The sequence below is a fragment of the Propithecus coquereli genome, unplaced genomic scaffold (assembly GCF_000956105.1).
Source record: "Propithecus coquereli isolate 6110/MARCELLA unplaced genomic scaffold, Pcoq_1.0 Scaffold181, whole genome shotgun sequence".
Classification (NCBI taxonomy): Eukaryota; Metazoa; Chordata; class Mammalia; order Primates; family Indriidae; genus Propithecus; species Propithecus coquereli.
In genome coordinates this window covers 2,292,755-2,311,002 of record NW_012142857.1, presented here as the reverse complement: position 1 = coordinate 2,311,002, position 18,248 = coordinate 2,292,755, and the positions used below count along the sequence as shown (strand labels likewise).

General features: G+C 37.5%; 1 protein-coding gene across 2 annotated transcripts in view; it reads right to left on the bottom strand.

The window, feature by feature from the left end:
- Nucleotides 1–18,248, bottom strand: part of LOC105808907 (chromosome unknown open reading frame, human C18orf25) — a 73,335-nt gene that overhangs the window by 7,920 nt on the left and 47,167 nt on the right. The window contains exons 2-3 of one of the 2 annotated variants that reach the window (XM_012642676.1): nucleotides 13,069–13,251; nucleotides 373–499 (exon numbers count right to left, since the gene is read on the bottom strand). In XM_012642676.1, the coding sequence (XP_012498130.1) occupies nucleotides 373–499; nucleotides 13,069–13,251 (310 nt within the window). The remainder of the gene's footprint in view (nucleotides 1–372; nucleotides 500–13,068; nucleotides 13,252–18,248) is intronic. The other variant, XM_012642675.1, reaches the window with a different exon arrangement.

Sequence of the window (18,248 nt, the reverse complement as noted above, 5' to 3'; positions counted from 1 at the left end):
AATGAGAGGGGGGAAAGTACAATGATGCTTCTGCCTTAAGAGAAAAGTCTGTTAAGCTATGTAGACATTTGCTTAAAATAAAAAATGTCATTTCTAGTTCACACACACGTATGGCTGAGAAGTTCTTAATACGAGATGATATATAACACATTCTGAGGCTCATAACATGTCTAAACAAAAAAATGTTTCTTAAGCCAAAGAAAGCTGACAGCTAGCTCTCACCCTTCATGCCAGCCATGAATGAGGTCTACAATTTTTTTATTGCTTGTTTTCTAGTTAAAATAAGATTTACAATTTAAAATATCAGATCCTTGTTAGTATAACAGTAGAGTAAAATAAAAAAGTATCAGAATACTACAATGAATATCCTACCTTGCATGTTCCTGAACTCCCACAATCTCTACTTCGCTGTCTGAAGAGGCGATATTAATTTCTTCATTGAGTGGTGCATTGCCGGCAGATGTTTTGTCACTTGCCAGGAATCCTGGATCCAAATGACCTAAGAGAGAAGGGGAGAAAAAACATGCACTACAGTTTGATTTCTTATAAATGGCAGAAACAACTCACTGATAGATTTATCATCCAGGTTCAGTCACAGATACAGAATAGTTCTATGAGAGCTTGCCACAGCAAAACTGTTACCCACGTCAAATAAGCTGGGGCAGTTTTTTTTTTTAATTGATCTTTAAAAAATACACATGGCATGTATTCCAACAACTTAGCAGTACATAAAAGTATAACCTCAAAGTCTCTCACTCTCTCCCCTTATATATATACATGAAATGCAATGGTACCACATACTTTAATTCTGTAATACTTTTTGCACTTAACTCCAGTCAGCTTTTAAATGACCTGCATAATCACCTAGAGGGCAATGGGGTTCTCCATTGCTTATCATTTTAACAAATAAAATCCTAAACCAAAAAAGCTGAAAGGCATAAATGGAATAATAAAAGAAGTAATCATTAATACCATATGTATACTAGGATGCTTTGTGAAAGATTTAACATTTTTCTCTCTAAAGTAACACAGATTTGACGAAATTTGACCCAAAACTGTATCTAAAAGGAAAGGCTACACGTAAATCATGATTTTGGCTCTGAGCAACTGAAACATAACCTGTACACTGCTGACAGTTCTCCTTAGACAGAAACAAACCACATACTCTGGAAAAGCACAACAGTTTGTGGCACTGGGGCATATAAGGACTTTTTCACAAGGGTATTCATAAAGCGCATATTATGTGATGCAGTAAAACACATTTCCCAACATCACAGAAAACATGAGCTTCACAGAACTCTCTCTCAATAAAGGCTAATGGCATAGCACCAAAATATATAGCTCTTAAAACAATTCTAGCAAGAGTTAAAATAATTCGGCCTGTGTACCCAGCTCCTGAATGTTCTGACTTAAAAGGATGAATTTTAGAATATCTAGGAATTAACACAGAATAACAGAGTTGCTACAGGTACAAATTTTCATTAACTCTAAAGGGGTATTTTTATTGATTGATTGATTGATTGATTGAGACAGAGTCTCACTCTTTTGCCTGGGCTAGAGTGCCGTGGCATCATCCTAGCTCACAGCAACCTCAAACTCCTGGGCTCAAGTGATCCTACTGCCTCAGCCTCCTGAGTAGCTGGGACTACAGGCATGCACCACCATGCCCGGCTAATTTTTTCTATATATTTTTAGTTGTCCGATTAATTTCTTTCTATTTTTAGTAGAGACGGGGTCTTGCTCTTGCTCAGGCTGGTTTCGAACTCCTGAGTTCAAACAATCCGCCCGCCTCAGCCTCCCAGAGTGCTAGGATTACAGGTGTGAGCCACTGCACCCGGCCTAAAGGGGTATTTTTATTTAAATATATTGTCATCTGACAGAAAATTATTTCTCCATATTAAAAAAAATTCTTCGTGAAACCTAATATAAACTAAGCCAATCTAAAGAAAACAAAACTTTACACATACAACTCCCTCTCTGCTCCCTTCGCTCAATCCAATGCTTCCAGGTCATTGAGAAACCTTGTAATTTCATACTCCTGTTAACTTTTAGTGGAACCCTTTTGGAAAGCTATAGACAGACTCAAAGCAAACCTCACAATTTTTACACCCTCTGACCTGAGAATTTACCCCTAAGGAAAAAGCCTTTAAATAAGCAAAATGTCATGATATCTAAAGATATTCACCGCAGTGCTATGCAGAAACTTGGGAAAATGTGTACATAACATAAAAAGTACCACGTATAACACTATAAAAATATGTAGGTGCTGGGTAAAAACATGAAAAGTAATCGAGTTTGAATATGATTATGGGTCTTTTTCACAATTAACATTATTTTTACCTTTTTTTTCCAGCTGAAAATGATACACATATGAGACAACAAAAGATTTAAAAGCTTAGAACAGCTTCTAGCTACAGCTAGTGATGGAGATTATATTGCAGTCTGCATGGGTTTGTAAGCTAGATAGGATCCTATGTGGCACTGGCAGTAGGCACTTATGTTGAACTCTACAAGCATACAAAAGGTGACATTTGCCAGACAAAACCCAGTTTTGTTAAATCTAGGGAGGTTGCTTAAATGGAGTTTGGTTAAGTCTAGCTTTGGAAAACCTAGATTTTTGCTCTGACTCCCAATACCTTGCTTGTGGCTAAGTCTTTTATCCGATTTCTACTTTAGTGGTTTAGTTATGGCTATCATCACGCACACTGTTCCAACTGCACTGCTAGGGAGGAATACAAATTGACACTCTCTTTTTTAAAGCCTTCAACTTCTCCATATTCAATAATTCAAGCAGTCTAACACTGTCTACTTCATCTGTTTGTACCTACAATAAATACTTGTTTGTAACATGCGATGCACTGTGCCAGGTGCTAGGAATACTATAGTACACAAGACAGGTATAGTCTTTACCCTCAATGAATCTATAATATATTCAGGGACAATACAAAGCAATCCGTTGCACTATTGCTTGAAAACTGCTCTGACAGAGAAGGCTCATTCCCAGACTTGAGGGTGACCAAGAAAGCTGAGTTTGCAGGGAAAAGTAGACACAGGTGAAGGTAAGTAGCATAAGAAACATTTCATGGTTCTCTAGGGCTGTGGTCCCCATTCCCCGGACCATGGACTACTACCAGTCTGTGGCCTGTTAGGAACTGTGGCCACACAGCAGGAGGTGAGGGCAGCACAGCAGGAAGTGAGTGGCAGGGCAAGCAAGGGAGGTTTCATCTGTATTTACAGCCGCTCCCCATTGCTTGCATCACTGCATAAGCTCCGCCTCCTGTCACATCAGCAGGGGCATTTGATTCTAATAGAAGCACGAACCCTACTGTAAACTGCACATGCGAGGGATCTAGGTTGTGCGCTCCTTGTGAGAATCTAATGTCTGATGATCTGAGGTCGAGCTGAGGTGGTGATGCTATCACTGGGGAGTGGCTGAAATACAGATTATCATTAGCAGAAAGGTTTGACTGAAAAATAAATGTAATGCACTTGAATCATTCCAAAACCATCCCCTACATCCCCCAGGTCCATGGAAAATGTCTTCCATGAAACCGGTCCCCGGTGCCAAAAAGGTTGGGGACCACTGCTTTAGGGTGGAAAAGTTTGGTGAGATTTGAAGTAATGGCACTAAAAGACTAACGAGAAACAAAGTAGGCAAAGTCAGCAGAGGTCAGATCATGGTAAAGAGTTTGGACTTTACCTTGAGAAGCAGGAAGCCACTGAAGGATTTAAGCGGAGGAGTGAGTGACATGATCTGGTTTTGCGTTTTAAAGAATTTCCTTTTGGAGGTGAAACTGATAGCAGGACAGGAAATACTGGAGGCAAGGAAACCAGTTAGACTGCTGTAGTTTCCTGTGTGAGAAACGACTGGACTTGGGAAAGAACAAAATGAGAAATATTCTGTGTGTGTCTATGTGTGGAGGATTAGTAATGTTAAGAATCAGGCAAATGAAAGAGCACAGTAAGTCAAAAATGATGTTTAGGTTTCTGATTTGGGTAACTGGACAGAGTTACAATGCCCTTCAGTGCACTGCTGAAAGCTGAGGGTGGTTGCTTAGGACATGATGATAATGTGCCTTTAAGATGTCCAACAGGCAGTTGTAGGTACTGTTCTAAAGCTCAGGTCAGAGGTCTGGCAGCATAGACTTGTTAAGTCCTCAGCAACAGGTAGGAGAATAAAGGTCATCCAGAAGAGTGCAGGGGACCTACAACAAAACTCTGATGAACACCAATAATTAAGAGGTAGGAGGGGAAGGGGAGCACTCAAAGGAAAGCATGAGGTAGGAAGAAAACCCAAAGATGTGAGGCCATGGACACCAAAGAGCATTTCTAGGAAGAAGTGCTTAACATTGCCCAACTGAGCGGTCAGATAAGAAGACAGACTAAGCAGAGCCCACTAGAATCAGCAATAAGATAATCATGGATGACCTTGGCAAGGGGAGCTTCAGAGGAACAATGGAGCTGAAGCCAATGTAGCAAAGCAAGCTGAAGACTAATGGAAGGGAAGGAAGAGCAGATAAATTTTAAGAAGTTTAGCTATGGAGGAAAAGGAGATGGGATGCTAATGAGCAAGGAATATGGGCTTGAGGGAGAGGTATGTATACGGGTGGATAGTTTTAAAGATGGGACAGACCTGGTCATAATCAGAAAAAAGGCAGGGAACAAACAGGTTAGATGGCAGAAAGCTGAGGTGATCTTGCTCTGTGAAAATTGTGGCAAGGCCATCTGCAGAGAATAGGTGTGGCTGGGGTAGCAGAGAAGGGGTTTAGAAAAGCAAAGCAGCCACTATGAAAAAAGAATGCTGCCTAAGGAAAAGGGGGAATTGCTAGGCAGTGCTGAGAGACTGGACGAAGCTGCAGATTAGGAAATTAAGGCAACTCTCAACTCTGCAACTATGTGATTTTTCTCCAGGTATGCTTAGCAGTGTGGATATAGACTTAAAGTGTGCACCTGGGGGTCAGACTTTGCCAGGTAGGTATAAGAGGAAAGTCAACTCCACAAGGCAACTCTCAAAGGATATTGGCAAAGCAAGAGTTGGGCTTGCTAGGGAGGACTGATAAAGGGCTGGGGGATAGGTCAATGAGGCAGAAGAAGAGCGTGGTGGAAGTAACAGTATGAATACAGAAAAGCTCCCAGTGGAAAAGGAGAAAGCAGTAAAAAGAGGCAGAAGGAAAACCAGAGGTTGTGAGAATTAAACACTGTACCTTCCACCCTCTTAGCTACCTACAAAATACAAGCCCCTGGATCATCCATTTCCTCCCATCTCATCTCCCACTCTGTTGTTCTCCTTTGCTCCACTCACCTACAAGTTTCCAGTGCCCTCTGCAATGCCAGCTCCATGGTAAACTGCACTGAACACTCTCTCCACCTCCTCATGGAAATCTGACCCCCAAACTCCTGTGAAGAGGAAGCTGCTCCTGGCCCCCAATTTTGGGATTAGGATCACTTATAAATTACTGGCCTCCATCCCTCTGTACCAACACCAGGAAGTTACCCTTTCACTGTCGTATACTTACTCCCAGACAGTTTCTGTCATTCATGAAACACTCCTGGCACCTGGCTTAGTGTTGCTCTCTCCACTTTCAAGTCCTGCTGTTGTGAATATCATTACTTATATGAATAACCACCTCAAAGCTATCTGTGCCTACTCACTAAGAAGCAAGGAGCTGAGCTCCAAGAGGCACTTAAGGCCACTTGTGGTAGACGCACAGCAAGAGACTCAGCCTATTATGCCCCTAAAAATAAATAAGTGAAATGAATTAAACCAAATTAAAAAGGCAGATTGTGAGAGTTACGGTTGCTACAACCAAACTCTTCCCTCCTTGATTACTCGATGCCTTTAAATAACAGTAATTAAGAAAACACAACTAGAATACAACAGAATTAGTCAATTCTTTGTATCTCTGTGCCCAGTTCTAGCACCACAGTTCTATTTTATAATTCTACCTTTTTTGGTAGGAATCTTTGGTGAAATGTCTGAGTCATGAATATTTCTGAATAAGCAGTCTTCACTTAGTAGCCCACCCCCATTCGGACCTTACCACCTCGGAAAGCCTCATTTCAGAGCTAAAAATATAACTTTACCTTTTTTTGTTAAAAGAAAAAAAAAAAAAAAAAAAGCATGGGGTAGAGGAAAGAAATGAAAAGTTACTACGCTACTTTTGTTAATTTTATGCCGTCTTTAAGAAAAACAAGGTACCCCTCATTAATATTTCGGATTCTTTTAACTTTATTCATTCATTATGGATCCAGAAACTAATCATTTATGTGCTGCTTTCACAATATTAGATAGATCCAAAGAATTTTGGCAGTGCAATTTTGGCCATAAAAATTGCAAGCCAACCCCGCCGGCATTTAGCATTGTTATGGAACCTGTACCATGCTCTAAATTGATCACTTAAAAGCAGGGTCTGCTCTTACAGCTAATATCTGTATTACTTAATCAAAAAATCAGCACAAGCTAAAGTAAGGGATATAAGGAAGTGATGGGGGCAACAAATTTCCAGATGAATGTTAAGAACTCCTAGACTAATAGTGTGAGACTTTTGCCACATTTCCTGTCAGAGCTATTAGATAAAGTATGTTATGCAGATACAAGTCAGCTGGGACAAACACCAAGGCTATGTGGGATGCCATGCTCTGTAAGAGACACCAAAGGCATTCTGGGATGCCTCCCCTCTTCCATTTTAGAGCCAGTCCTTTTCTTTCAATGTAACCCTCTTCGTATATCCTGCAAAACTAAGTTTCTTATATGAGCGTGAAATAAAGACTTTTTCAGACAAGCAAACACCAAGGGAATTTGTCAAGACCAGACCTGCCCTGCAGGAAGTACCCAGATCTGCACTATACATCGATCAGCACAATAGAAACCCACCCTAAAGCTAAAGTTCAGAGCCCATATAAAATAATGGCTCAAGAACAAAGCAATAAGGTTCTACCAAACAGGATGAACAGAAATGCATCCCACTTAATCAATTCTTTCAATAAATGTAAAAGGCTTGAATCCCCCACTCAAGAGACACGGGCTGGCTGAATGAATGAAAAAATACAAGCCCAGTATCTGCTGTCTCCAGGAAACACATCTAACCCACAAGGACTCATTCACAAGCTTTAGTTCACAAGCTTTAGTTACATTGAAAATTCCATCCATCATTCATCCTTTCATTTATTCAAACACATTATTATTGAGCACTTACTACTTTGTGCCAGGTTGTGTTCAAGGTGATAGGAATGTAGCAAGTTAAAAAAAAGGTAAGGGAAATAGAAATTAAAATTCAACAAGTAAATAAGCATATCAGATGATGGAGACATCTATGGCAATAAATAAACCATGGAAGAAAACAGGGAGTTCTGAAGGAAAGAAGTCAGGCTTTAAGTAGTCTGAATGGTTAAGCTGCACTGACAAGGTGGAAGTTTACCAGCCTCCAAAAGGAAGTGAAAGCTCATGCTTTTCTTCTATCTGGCACAGTGCCACAGGCAGAAGGAATAGAAAAGCAAGGGCCTTGAGGCATGATAAATTTCAGCATATTTAAGAGTTGAGAAATACTAGAACTGAGTCAGCAAAAAGGACAGGAACTGTATGGGAGCGCAAGGAGGCAGGAGACACCAGGCCATCTATAGGATCTTTTGCAAATGCAGGGATATCAGTCTTATTCTGAATGAGATAAAAAGCCATGGGAGGATTTGGAGCATTGGAGTGACGGCATCAGACTCACATTTTCTAAGATCACTCTGGCAGATGTGATGAGAATACAGAGAGGAAACCAAGGTAGGGAAAAGGAAATCAGGAGACTATGGAAATCATCTAAAAGATGATGTAAATGTGGACCAGGAATTGTGGCAAGGTGTAGCATTCTTAGGGAATAGAATTTCCTCAAAGTTCATGGTTTGGTTTGGTTTTTTTCCTTTTCTAGACAAGAAGCTATGTTTTAGATAGTCTTCTCTATCTTTTACTCCTCAAAGTGAAACAGAAAATAACTGTTTCTCTTTTTTTTTCCCTGACCTTCATTGTTGCAGGATTCTCACATAATCTAAATTATGGTCAAGTGTTAATGGGCTATTTATTCCTTTATATTTTATCTTGACTTATTAAAGAGGGCACAAAGTTATATTTATGTAGGATGAGTGTCTAACATTTCATGTACAGCATGAGGACAATATCATAATATATTCTGAAAAGTTGCTAAGAGAGTAGATTCTGGGTGCTCTTATGATACGCACACAAAAAGGTAACTATGTTAGTTATGAATATGTTAATTTTCTTGACTGTAGTTATCATTTTCTATGCATGTCTAAATTAAAACATCATATTGTACTCTTTAAATATATAAAAGAAAAAAGAAAAAGAAAGAAAAAAATATAATCCTCTTCAGCATGCCACACAGTGCACGGGGGCTCCTGTGCAGAGCCTGACCTTCTCTGGTCTTTGGGCCTTGTCTGCTCCTGCCCCACCCCCTCCACAACCTCAGAGGATTCTCCAAAGCATACACAAAAGTGAGTCAAAGATCTCTGAGGTTCTTCAAATATTGCCAGTAGTAGTAATCTTTTCCAGTTCTAAGACAAGAACAAGCCCTGTAAAGAAAAATGTAAATATCATAATTACCATATATTAAACTGAAAATAAAGCAGAGCACTTATATTTAGCTATTGTGGCAGCTGGCTGTCCCTGTGTAGGTCTTTGCAAGGATAATTTCTTTTACTCAATGAGAAAATTCTAAATTTTTGTCCTCTCACTACAGACCTTTTCAACACATAAATAAATCAGAAACAGTTACCAAGGTAATAAAAAGGATAGAAAAGGTAGTAACTACATTATCTTGGCAAACAGTTTCTTTTTTATCTTCAAAAAAAAAAAAAAACCCAATAATAATAATGTAGCTACTTTTTAAATTGTGAATTTGCTAGGTAAGAACTAGGCCTGAACCTATCTGCAGCACTTTGAAGTAAAGTACTACACACTGGATGACAGCTACATGCTGGGTATTAAAAAAAAAAAAAAAAAAAGATTACTATCTTAAGTCACTACTCATTTAGCCTTTTTTTTTTTTTTTTTTTTTTTTTTTTAAAGAGATGGGTTCTCCCTGTATTGCCCAAGCTGGTCTCAAACTCCTGGACTCAAGCAATCCTCCTGTCCTGGCCTCCCAAAGTGCTGAGATTACAAGTGTGAGCCACCATGCCTGGCCATTCATTTAGCTTTAAAAACAGGTGAATAATTACTTTGTGTTTAGTTCTTTCAACAAGAATGCTAAAGACAACCTTAAAAAGTGGAGGAAAAGGTCAGAAATCTAAAATCTCATGGTCAATATGAAGCAGATGAACATGAAGAACATAATCAAACTATCTCCTTCACAGGACTGATATATGGGCTCTAAAGTGCTAATAATAGAAACATGGCGATTCTGGTCTGAGTATAAAAAGCGCTACACTAGTCACAGAAAACCCATGATTTGTTTCTCTGCACTGCTACCGTGTTTGGGTTAGGGACAAATTAAAATTACCATCCCTATTTTAAGAATGGGGAAAACTTAGAGCCTACCTTCTTGACTAGACTGATAGAGAAGATGTTTCAAATTTATAATTTCCCAGGGAAAAAAAGTGTAATTCAGTTTACACACTTACAAAACCTTCTGCACCAAGAGTACCTCAGACTTCTGCTTCTTTCAGCCCCAATTACATTTATGCTTGTAGTAAGCTCTTACTAGCAATTAACAAAAATGAAGCCATTTCCAGTTATACTGATAATTTCCTAAACATCCTAGATACAACAGTTACCTGGGGGGTTATTATTAAAATGAGATTCCCAGACCCCATTTCAGACCTGTTGACAGAATCTTCATGGAGAAACCTAGGAGTATGAGCTTTTACAAGTACCCTGAGTAGTTTCTACGCTCAGGCAAAGTTTAAGAAATACTGCAGCAAGAGCAACTCATTCCAGTATAAGAGAGTAGATTAGAAATCCACTACTTGATCCATTAATCACTTCCTCAGTACTTCGGCATAATAATATTAACATAATGCTGGTTAGCATTCCTGAAGGCCTACTATGTGCTGTAACCCTGTACTAAACACATTGTATATGTTATTTCACTTAATGGTAACAATAACCTTTTAGAGTAGGTACTAGTTCCATCCCAGTTTTGTAGATTGGGAAAACTAAGGCTTCACATAATTTTTCTGAGGTCACAGTTTGTAAGTGGTTGCTGGTTCGAAACCACCCACTACACTAGCATCAAATAAGAAAAAGCAAACATGTGGCAAAAGTTGAAAGGGAAAATTTAGGTCTTTTGTTGATCAGTGGCTTCCCTGACTGCAACTAACTTTTTAAATCTGCTTGTGATTCAACTCTTTTGCCTAGGTTAAAACTAAAACTAAATATGATAACTATTTTGAATACAAGAATATCATCCAATTGTTTGAGGAAAGGGACACTACTCTTATTTCTAGTGATTACTTACATGAACCTAAATGGAGTGAGGCTGTAGATTTTGGCTGAGATGCTGCTATTGATTGAACTGAACCCCTGAATAGTCTGCTCAGTGACTAGGCTTTTATTTTGTTGTCATGGGGAAAGGGACAACCAAGATTAACCATTAAAACGTTTAACTTACACTCAAACCGTAAGAATAACCATCTGACTGATACTAGTAGTCCATGTCTCAAAACCATAAACTGGCAATCAAGCATAAATTCTATTAACATTTTATTATGACACTGTAAGCATATTCAGATTCACAAGATGGGTTCCCATATAATTACATCAAGTCTACAGTATAGTATTGTTTATTACTTGCATACTTATACTGTCAGATTTGAAGAAAAAATTACTTTGAAAGAGCCAATAAATGGCTTCATAAAAAAATGTCATGAGGTTCTGTTGAACAATGGTAACTACATCTTATGATATACAAAAATCTACACATAATTTATGGCCCAATACGTACATGTGCTGTCTCTATATGTCAATTATATCCCATAGAAATTATCACACACATATACAAAGAGTCACGTACAAGAAATGTTAATAGCATCACTTAAAATAGCAGCCTAAATGTCTACCAAGAGAATGGGTAAATATTCATATATTGGAATACTAAACAGCAGCAGAAAATGGGTCAGAGTTACACGTAAGAATAAAGCTCACAAAATGCTGAACTAAGAAAGCAAGTTGCAAATGATTACCTTCAATGTGACACCAATTAGTTTTAAAACATGCTTATTTACGGTTACATAATAACAAATGCAGTAAAAATACATAAAGAAGTAAGAATACCAAACCTTAAAAACCAAATTTAGGATACCTGTAGGGTGCGAAGGGGAAAAGAAAGGGGAACAGAGTGGAAGCCACAGTTGTTTCCCTCCTGACATACTTTTGTCGTTTTTTATTTCTTAAAAAGAATGGTGATAGGGACCTGAGTGATTTTTAAATAATCAAGCTAACAATTACTTGAATCTAAAAATGTGACCAGTAGGTTGAATCATATGAAATTGCTGGGTTTGTTGTAAGTCAAAAGGTCAAATATTAACAATTCCACATGGCTCAATCTAACATTAAGAATTCTTTATGTGAAGAACATAATGCTGGTAATCATTTTTTCCCCCAAGAATTCACTATAAAGTGGTCTATATTTAATGGCAAGACTAAAGAAACAGGGAAATAAAACTGAAGTGGAATGAATCACTTAATCGTCAAAGGATGAAAAACAAAGGTAAACCATGTAGTGTACAAAACAAATTACGTAACTTAGAAACACACTGCACAAAATATGGTCAAACTACTCTCCTTTGATATAAAATATTACTTCTTTTCAAAGTACTTATTCATATTGACAAATCCTTAAAAGATCCCTGTTGGGCAAAACAAGTATTTGTACATATAAAAACACAAGTCCATCCACATAGTCTAGTGGTTAGGGAAAGAAGAAAAAGAAAGAAGAAAAAAACCAAAAACTCAAGTCCAGAGGAGAAACGACTAGACTGGTCCAAGGTCAAACAGACAGCAGTCAAAGTCAAAACTAAATCTAGGCCCTGTTCCAAAATTCACCACAATAAATTAATCAGAAGGTCAACAAATAAGTGGTTTTTCTTTAGTTCCAATCAAAGATTATGAAAGAAAGAATTCACGACAACAATCAGTGGAGTTCTCTCTCTTAATATAAAAAGTTCTAAACCATAATTCTTTTTTCTGGTAATATAAAACTCATTTTCCATAAAAATAATATTTTAGGTAATGATTAAACTACTAGATTAGCTCATAAAACCAATGCATTTATAAACTAGAAAACTATAATCCTTCAATAATACCAAAGTAAGAAATTACACACTACCAAGCAGTCTGTCTCTCAATCCCCTACCCCTCTTTTCTTAAACATAAGTACTAGTACTTTTTTTCTTTAAGGTTTACATTAGAAAGAATGTTGAAAGATGTTTTGAGAAAAATACTGAAGGAGACTTGGAGGCACTGTGAAAGGTTTTGCAGTGGATTTTTTAGTGAATATATATCACTCAAGAATAATTACAGAACTGAGATAAATAATACAAGACAGGCAGAGATTTTTTCCTGAGCCAACAGAGGCAGAAACTGAAAGCAAGGGGTTAGAAAGGACAACTTACTGCATAGAAATTAACAGGGATACGCCACAGCAAGAGGCACAAGAAACAGTGGCAGCGCTGTGTATGAACAGCCCCACAGGGAGAGATTCAACAGTTCCCTGTCTAAGCAGCTAGGTCACCATGCAGAGTTAAGTGAGGGAAAGAACTGGTCAAAGGATATGAGGGTGTCTGGATTGTTTTTGCATATGCTGGGCATTTTTAACCCAAGAAATATGCCTACTGAAATCTACTGATGCCTACAATTAATGTCTTATAACTCTTATTTTTGCTTCCTTCTGAAAGATGAATGACAAACTAAGCAAATCTTTCAGTTAAAAACGGCAGCCTGGCTAGTCACAATCATTCAATACCAGATGTCTCTGGTATGGCCTGTTCTCCTCAGCAGGGCCCACTACAAGGAAAACAGCTGCCAGGACACATGCACATTACAATTAGAGAAGGGGGGGAGGGGAGACCAACCTGCCTCCGCATCCAGCTCCTCTAGAAGCCCGCTGGTCCTCCAGGTAGCTCCTGTGTCCTGGCCGCCTACAGAATTACTGTGCTCTTGAACTACTGCAGCCGCCAATAAATTGTCCACATTTACCACTTCTGGGTCAGAGCTGGTGTCAGACATATCATAATGAGCTACAACTGGAGGTCCATCTAGGGAGGAAAGAAAATGTATACTTGTATCTAACTTGTGGGGTGAAAAATACTTCTGAAACTAAGAGCCCTCTAAATGCCAGTTGCCTTTACCTTATTATCCTATCTGATCAGAAAAGCTGTACTTTATACATCTAATATTTTTACATGTTGTGAAAGTGGAAAAGATAACCCAAGCTTACAAAGATGATGGACACATTTTGGAAGGAGGAAAGGGAATGTTATTATGAAGAACAGAAGACAAGACTATACTGAACAATGTTACAATGAATTCCTGTGATACTCCTAAAGAGCAACAGATTAAGAAAAAAGGGATGACCCCACAGAGAAAGTGAAACTGATTTCTTAAAGAAAAAACTGATGCAAACTATTAAAACCCAATTTATGTTTTAAGAGAATGAATCTAGTTCTTTCTCTTAGTAGCTAACCCTAAAAGTCCCTAGCAGATTCAGAGAAGAAAATCAAATATATTTTCATACTTCCTAAAGAAATAAAGGTTAACACTAGAGCTCTATTTGACTAACTTATCAATTTCCAGTAAAATCTTTTATAACAGGGATGTTATACAATTTACGACATTCTACAAAAAGACAATACTCACAAAATCCATTTTGGGGATTTTGCTTTAGATGTTTTATGAGGGATATTTATATTTTCATTTCCAAAGGGAAAAAACCAGCTCACATTTCAAATAAACAGTATACAATCTTACAGGTGATTTTTTACAGGAAGATATTAAAATTCTTACTGGAAAAATAAGAGATCCCTTCTACCCCCCATCACCCTAACTAGCTGAAAAAGGCAGCTGAATTTCAAAGTAATTACACTGCAGCAGTTCATGCTAAAATAACTCGATATTCATGCTCGTAGGATACATGCTTTAAAATGCTAATGCTGCCCTTTTTATTAACATAACAGCAAAAAGCAAAATAAAGTTTCATTCAAGTAAGAAAATACCTCTACTACCCCCATTTTAAGATGAAGCAGAAATAAAGGAATGCTGTTTCTCTATAGCTATTTATGAAGTACAAGCAAACCATTTATTTCCTTAAAGATTTTTAAATATCATCCAACAAATGAATATTAAACACACCTATTTTATGAAACTCTTGACTATGAAGGAATACATACACCAATGAATCATAAAAATATAACACAATGAAGGATTACTGTTTTAATACAAACATCCATTGTGTAAATTGTCACTGAACAAAAAACACACTTACTTGGGGTATTGATGCCTTAAAACTAAACTCCCAAACCATAGGTTTATGTAGTAACATTTTTAAAATAAAAAATGACCAAACATAAAAGCAAATGAGTTGTTAGGTGCCACTGTATAAAGAACAAACACGTCACAATATGAAATTCTGACGATCATGACAATTTTACTTGACTACTTAAAAATAATTTCCAGCTCCCCTAAAAGGGTAAATCAAGTTCATCAATGACCATAAAATTCAACAGTGTGGCCCTTGGTATCAGTTGGTAATAAATTTTAGTTCAAAAGCAAAAAAATTATTCAGGGTTTGAGGTTTGAGGTTTGAGGTTTTTCTTTTTTCTTTTCTATAAAAGAAAAGAAAGCTGCATCATTCTATGGAGTTCTCGTCAGAGTTCAAAATGATTACTATGGAATCAAGATACTGTGTGATGTCCAAATACTTGGGTGCAGAAGATATGAGGGCCAAGTACAATATTGACTATTTGACCATATGTTCTCATTTTTAAAGGGCTTTTGTTTTAAGGTGTTTGCAATAAATTATTTTAGTGATTTATTTTAAAATTTATATGACTAGTACCATTCAGAGCCTCTTGCCCTCACATTCCCCACCGCTACCCCCAAATTGAGGCAACAGGTCAACAGTCAAGTCAAAATTGTACCACTCCTACATGTATAATCATGCAAAAAGTATAAGTGTATATATACATGCAGAGTGACATCACCTACCCATGGAAATAACTTGTCTGAAAGTCTTCATCAGTAGGAAATACAAGCATAAACTTGTTATCTGGCTTCATTCTTGTATCTTCCATATTTCCAAACAGCATACCTTATAACTTAGCTTAAATTTAGTATTCATCATAAACAAAGACAGCAATATTTTCATATTGTAATTATACTTAACAGTTAAATTATGGCCACTGTCATTTTTCTTTTCCAATATATTCAAACAATGACAAGTCAGTACTATACAAACTTCAAGAAAATAATGGAATGGTTGTCTTTCCAACTTTGTCTTCCAATAAGAAACCACAATTAAGGATCTTCTGTTCTAAGGTCATCTTACACCGATCATTAGCAAACCAAGATTAAATATGATATGTTTAAAGCAGCTGGTATCAGGACTTGTACTGTGAACTACTACATGAATATTAGCTAACTGATGGTAACAATTTGCGGTATTCTTTTAAAACGTGATTCTCGCTACTCTGAAGTATGCAACAGGCGAGATTCTGTAGTTATTTTATCTGCTTTCTAAAAGAAGTATCTCTTGAAGAAAAAAAATCAGATCACTGAAGAGCTAGGAAAACTCAGCACATTAACAACAGGAGCAGCTATCTATTTGACTACCAATTCATTATAAGACAGAATAAACATGAGAATACTGTCCTTACTCTCACTTGATTATCCCTCTAAGCTGTTAAAACAATTGCATTGTTACTAAGATGTTATTTTGACTTTCAAGAACATCAAAATGGTGACTTCAAGTAAAGCCATACATGGAAATATTTCCAATTTGATTTAGTCATTAACATAAACACATTCCATGGTTACATTTAAGGCTATACAAACTGCACATTCTCCCATCTGCCAACTTTGATGTCTGTCACAATCTTAAAACATAAATTCTTAATAATGAACTTTTTAGTTTTCCTACAATCATCAAAACCACCTCTCTATAAAGGTAAATAGTTATCAACTACTTGTGGTTAATTCAGGTGCTATTTCTCCTTCTGACTGAAATCTTTCAAACTGGTTGCAGTTTATTACAAGAAAAATTAAAAGTCAAGCAATCCACCAATTACTTTTTATTGAAAAATATCAATTTACTCTAGGCTGGTCCAATGATAACGGGTTATCAGAACTTAACATTAGTGTCACTAAAGTTGGTATACAACCCTCAACTGCTAAATTTGACTAAATAAATAATCAATTTATTCTAGAAATGTTTGTACTCTCTCACTAATCTCCTAGCCTATACTAAATAGGTTCTAACTTTTCAAACACCAAAATATACATGTACCTGTGTTGTCAACATTAGTGATACAGTGAGTTTTGCCCTTTTATGATCTTAAACCTTCTGCAATACTGCTATTAAATGTTTACTTTTATGAATTAGTTTCCTTTTCGAATATGTTCTAAATCTTATGAAAAAAATCTGAATCACAAAACAAAGCAAAACAAAACTTAACTTTTCCTTTTCTATGTTTAATCATGACAAATTCCTCTTTTCAAGTTTGACAACCAGAAGCACAAAACTGTACAAGGTAATTACATAATTCACTACTCTCATTTCACAGATGAGAAATTTGAGTCCTAATTAGGTAAAAGCAGAACAGATGACAGTTGTTCTCATTGTTGAAGGGAAAAGGAATATACAAGATGAGATTGGGAGCAGCACAAGAAGTACAGATATTTGGCAGCAGACACACAGGTTAAAGCCCTGCCTACTACTTCTTAGCTGTATGACTCTGGTAGGTTATTTTACCCCTCGGTTTCTTCACAGGGTTATAGTGAAGGTTAAAGAAGACATAGCACAGAACACAACAGGAGTTCATGTATTGGTCCTCTGTGCCACCTTTCCATTATAATTAGCATCTGCCCCAAATCATTATTTGTTTGTTTACCTTTGCATATATACTCTTCTGTACACAGCCTGCATACAAGAAACTTTGAGGAAACATCACTGCCTGGGTTTGTGCTTTATGCTGGTCATAGATGAACCCAACTTGTTAATTAAATGCTTTCCTAGTATTAATAGTTAAATGAGGTCACCACAAATGTGACTTTTGCATTTTTGTTTGAAGTAAAATGTCAGCTTGCATGTATGCATATAAAGTGTTTCAGATGGGTGCAGTGGGTCCCATCTGTAATCCCAGCTACTCAAGAGGCTGAGGCAGGAGAACTGTTTGAGCCCAGGAGTTCAAGGCTGCAGTGAGCTATGATTGCACCACTGTACTCCAGCCTGGGTGACAGAGCAAGAACCTGTCTCTAAAAAAAATAATAATTAATAAATAAGTGTTTCAAAGCCAAACAGAAATCACGTTGGATTAATCCATATTTAGCATCGTCCCAGCCTACAGAGCACCTCCACTAATACAAGTGTTTTCAGTTTCTTATTACGAAGTCTAATTAAATCTACGAAACAGCAATTCCTCTTGTATCCCAGAGACACCTGGAAACATCACGCCTCCTTTCCTCTCTATTGCTGAGTCTTAGGCCCAAGGAAAGGTGGGACAATAATAGACCAATACCTGGTTTACCCCTGTGACCCCCATTTCTATGGCTAGAGTAATACAGCCATAGTAATATACAATAAAGCCCACAAAAAAATTTCTTCTTTCTTCCCTGCCATGCCCAATCTCTCTAATCCCCTCACTAGAGGAAGAAAAAAATCTGTCTTACGTCAAAGGACCCTATTCAGGCTCCTTCTGCCCAGTCATCAAAGGGCCTAGACCCAGTACCATTATCTATACAACATCAAGGGGAGGACGGGGGCAAGGAGAGATAGACATCATACTCAGCCTCAATCCAGACAGTGAGACTCAAAAAATGTTATACCTCAGCCGGGCGCAGTGACTCACACTGTAATCCTAGCACTCTGGGAGGCCGAGGCAGGATGATTGCTTGAGCTCAGGAGTTGGAGACCAGCCTGAGCAAGAGTGAGACCCTGTCCCTATTATAAATAGAAAGAAATTAGCCACACAACTAAAAATAGAAAAAATTAGCCAGGCATGGTGGCGCATGCCTGTAGTCCCAGCTACCTGGGAGGCTG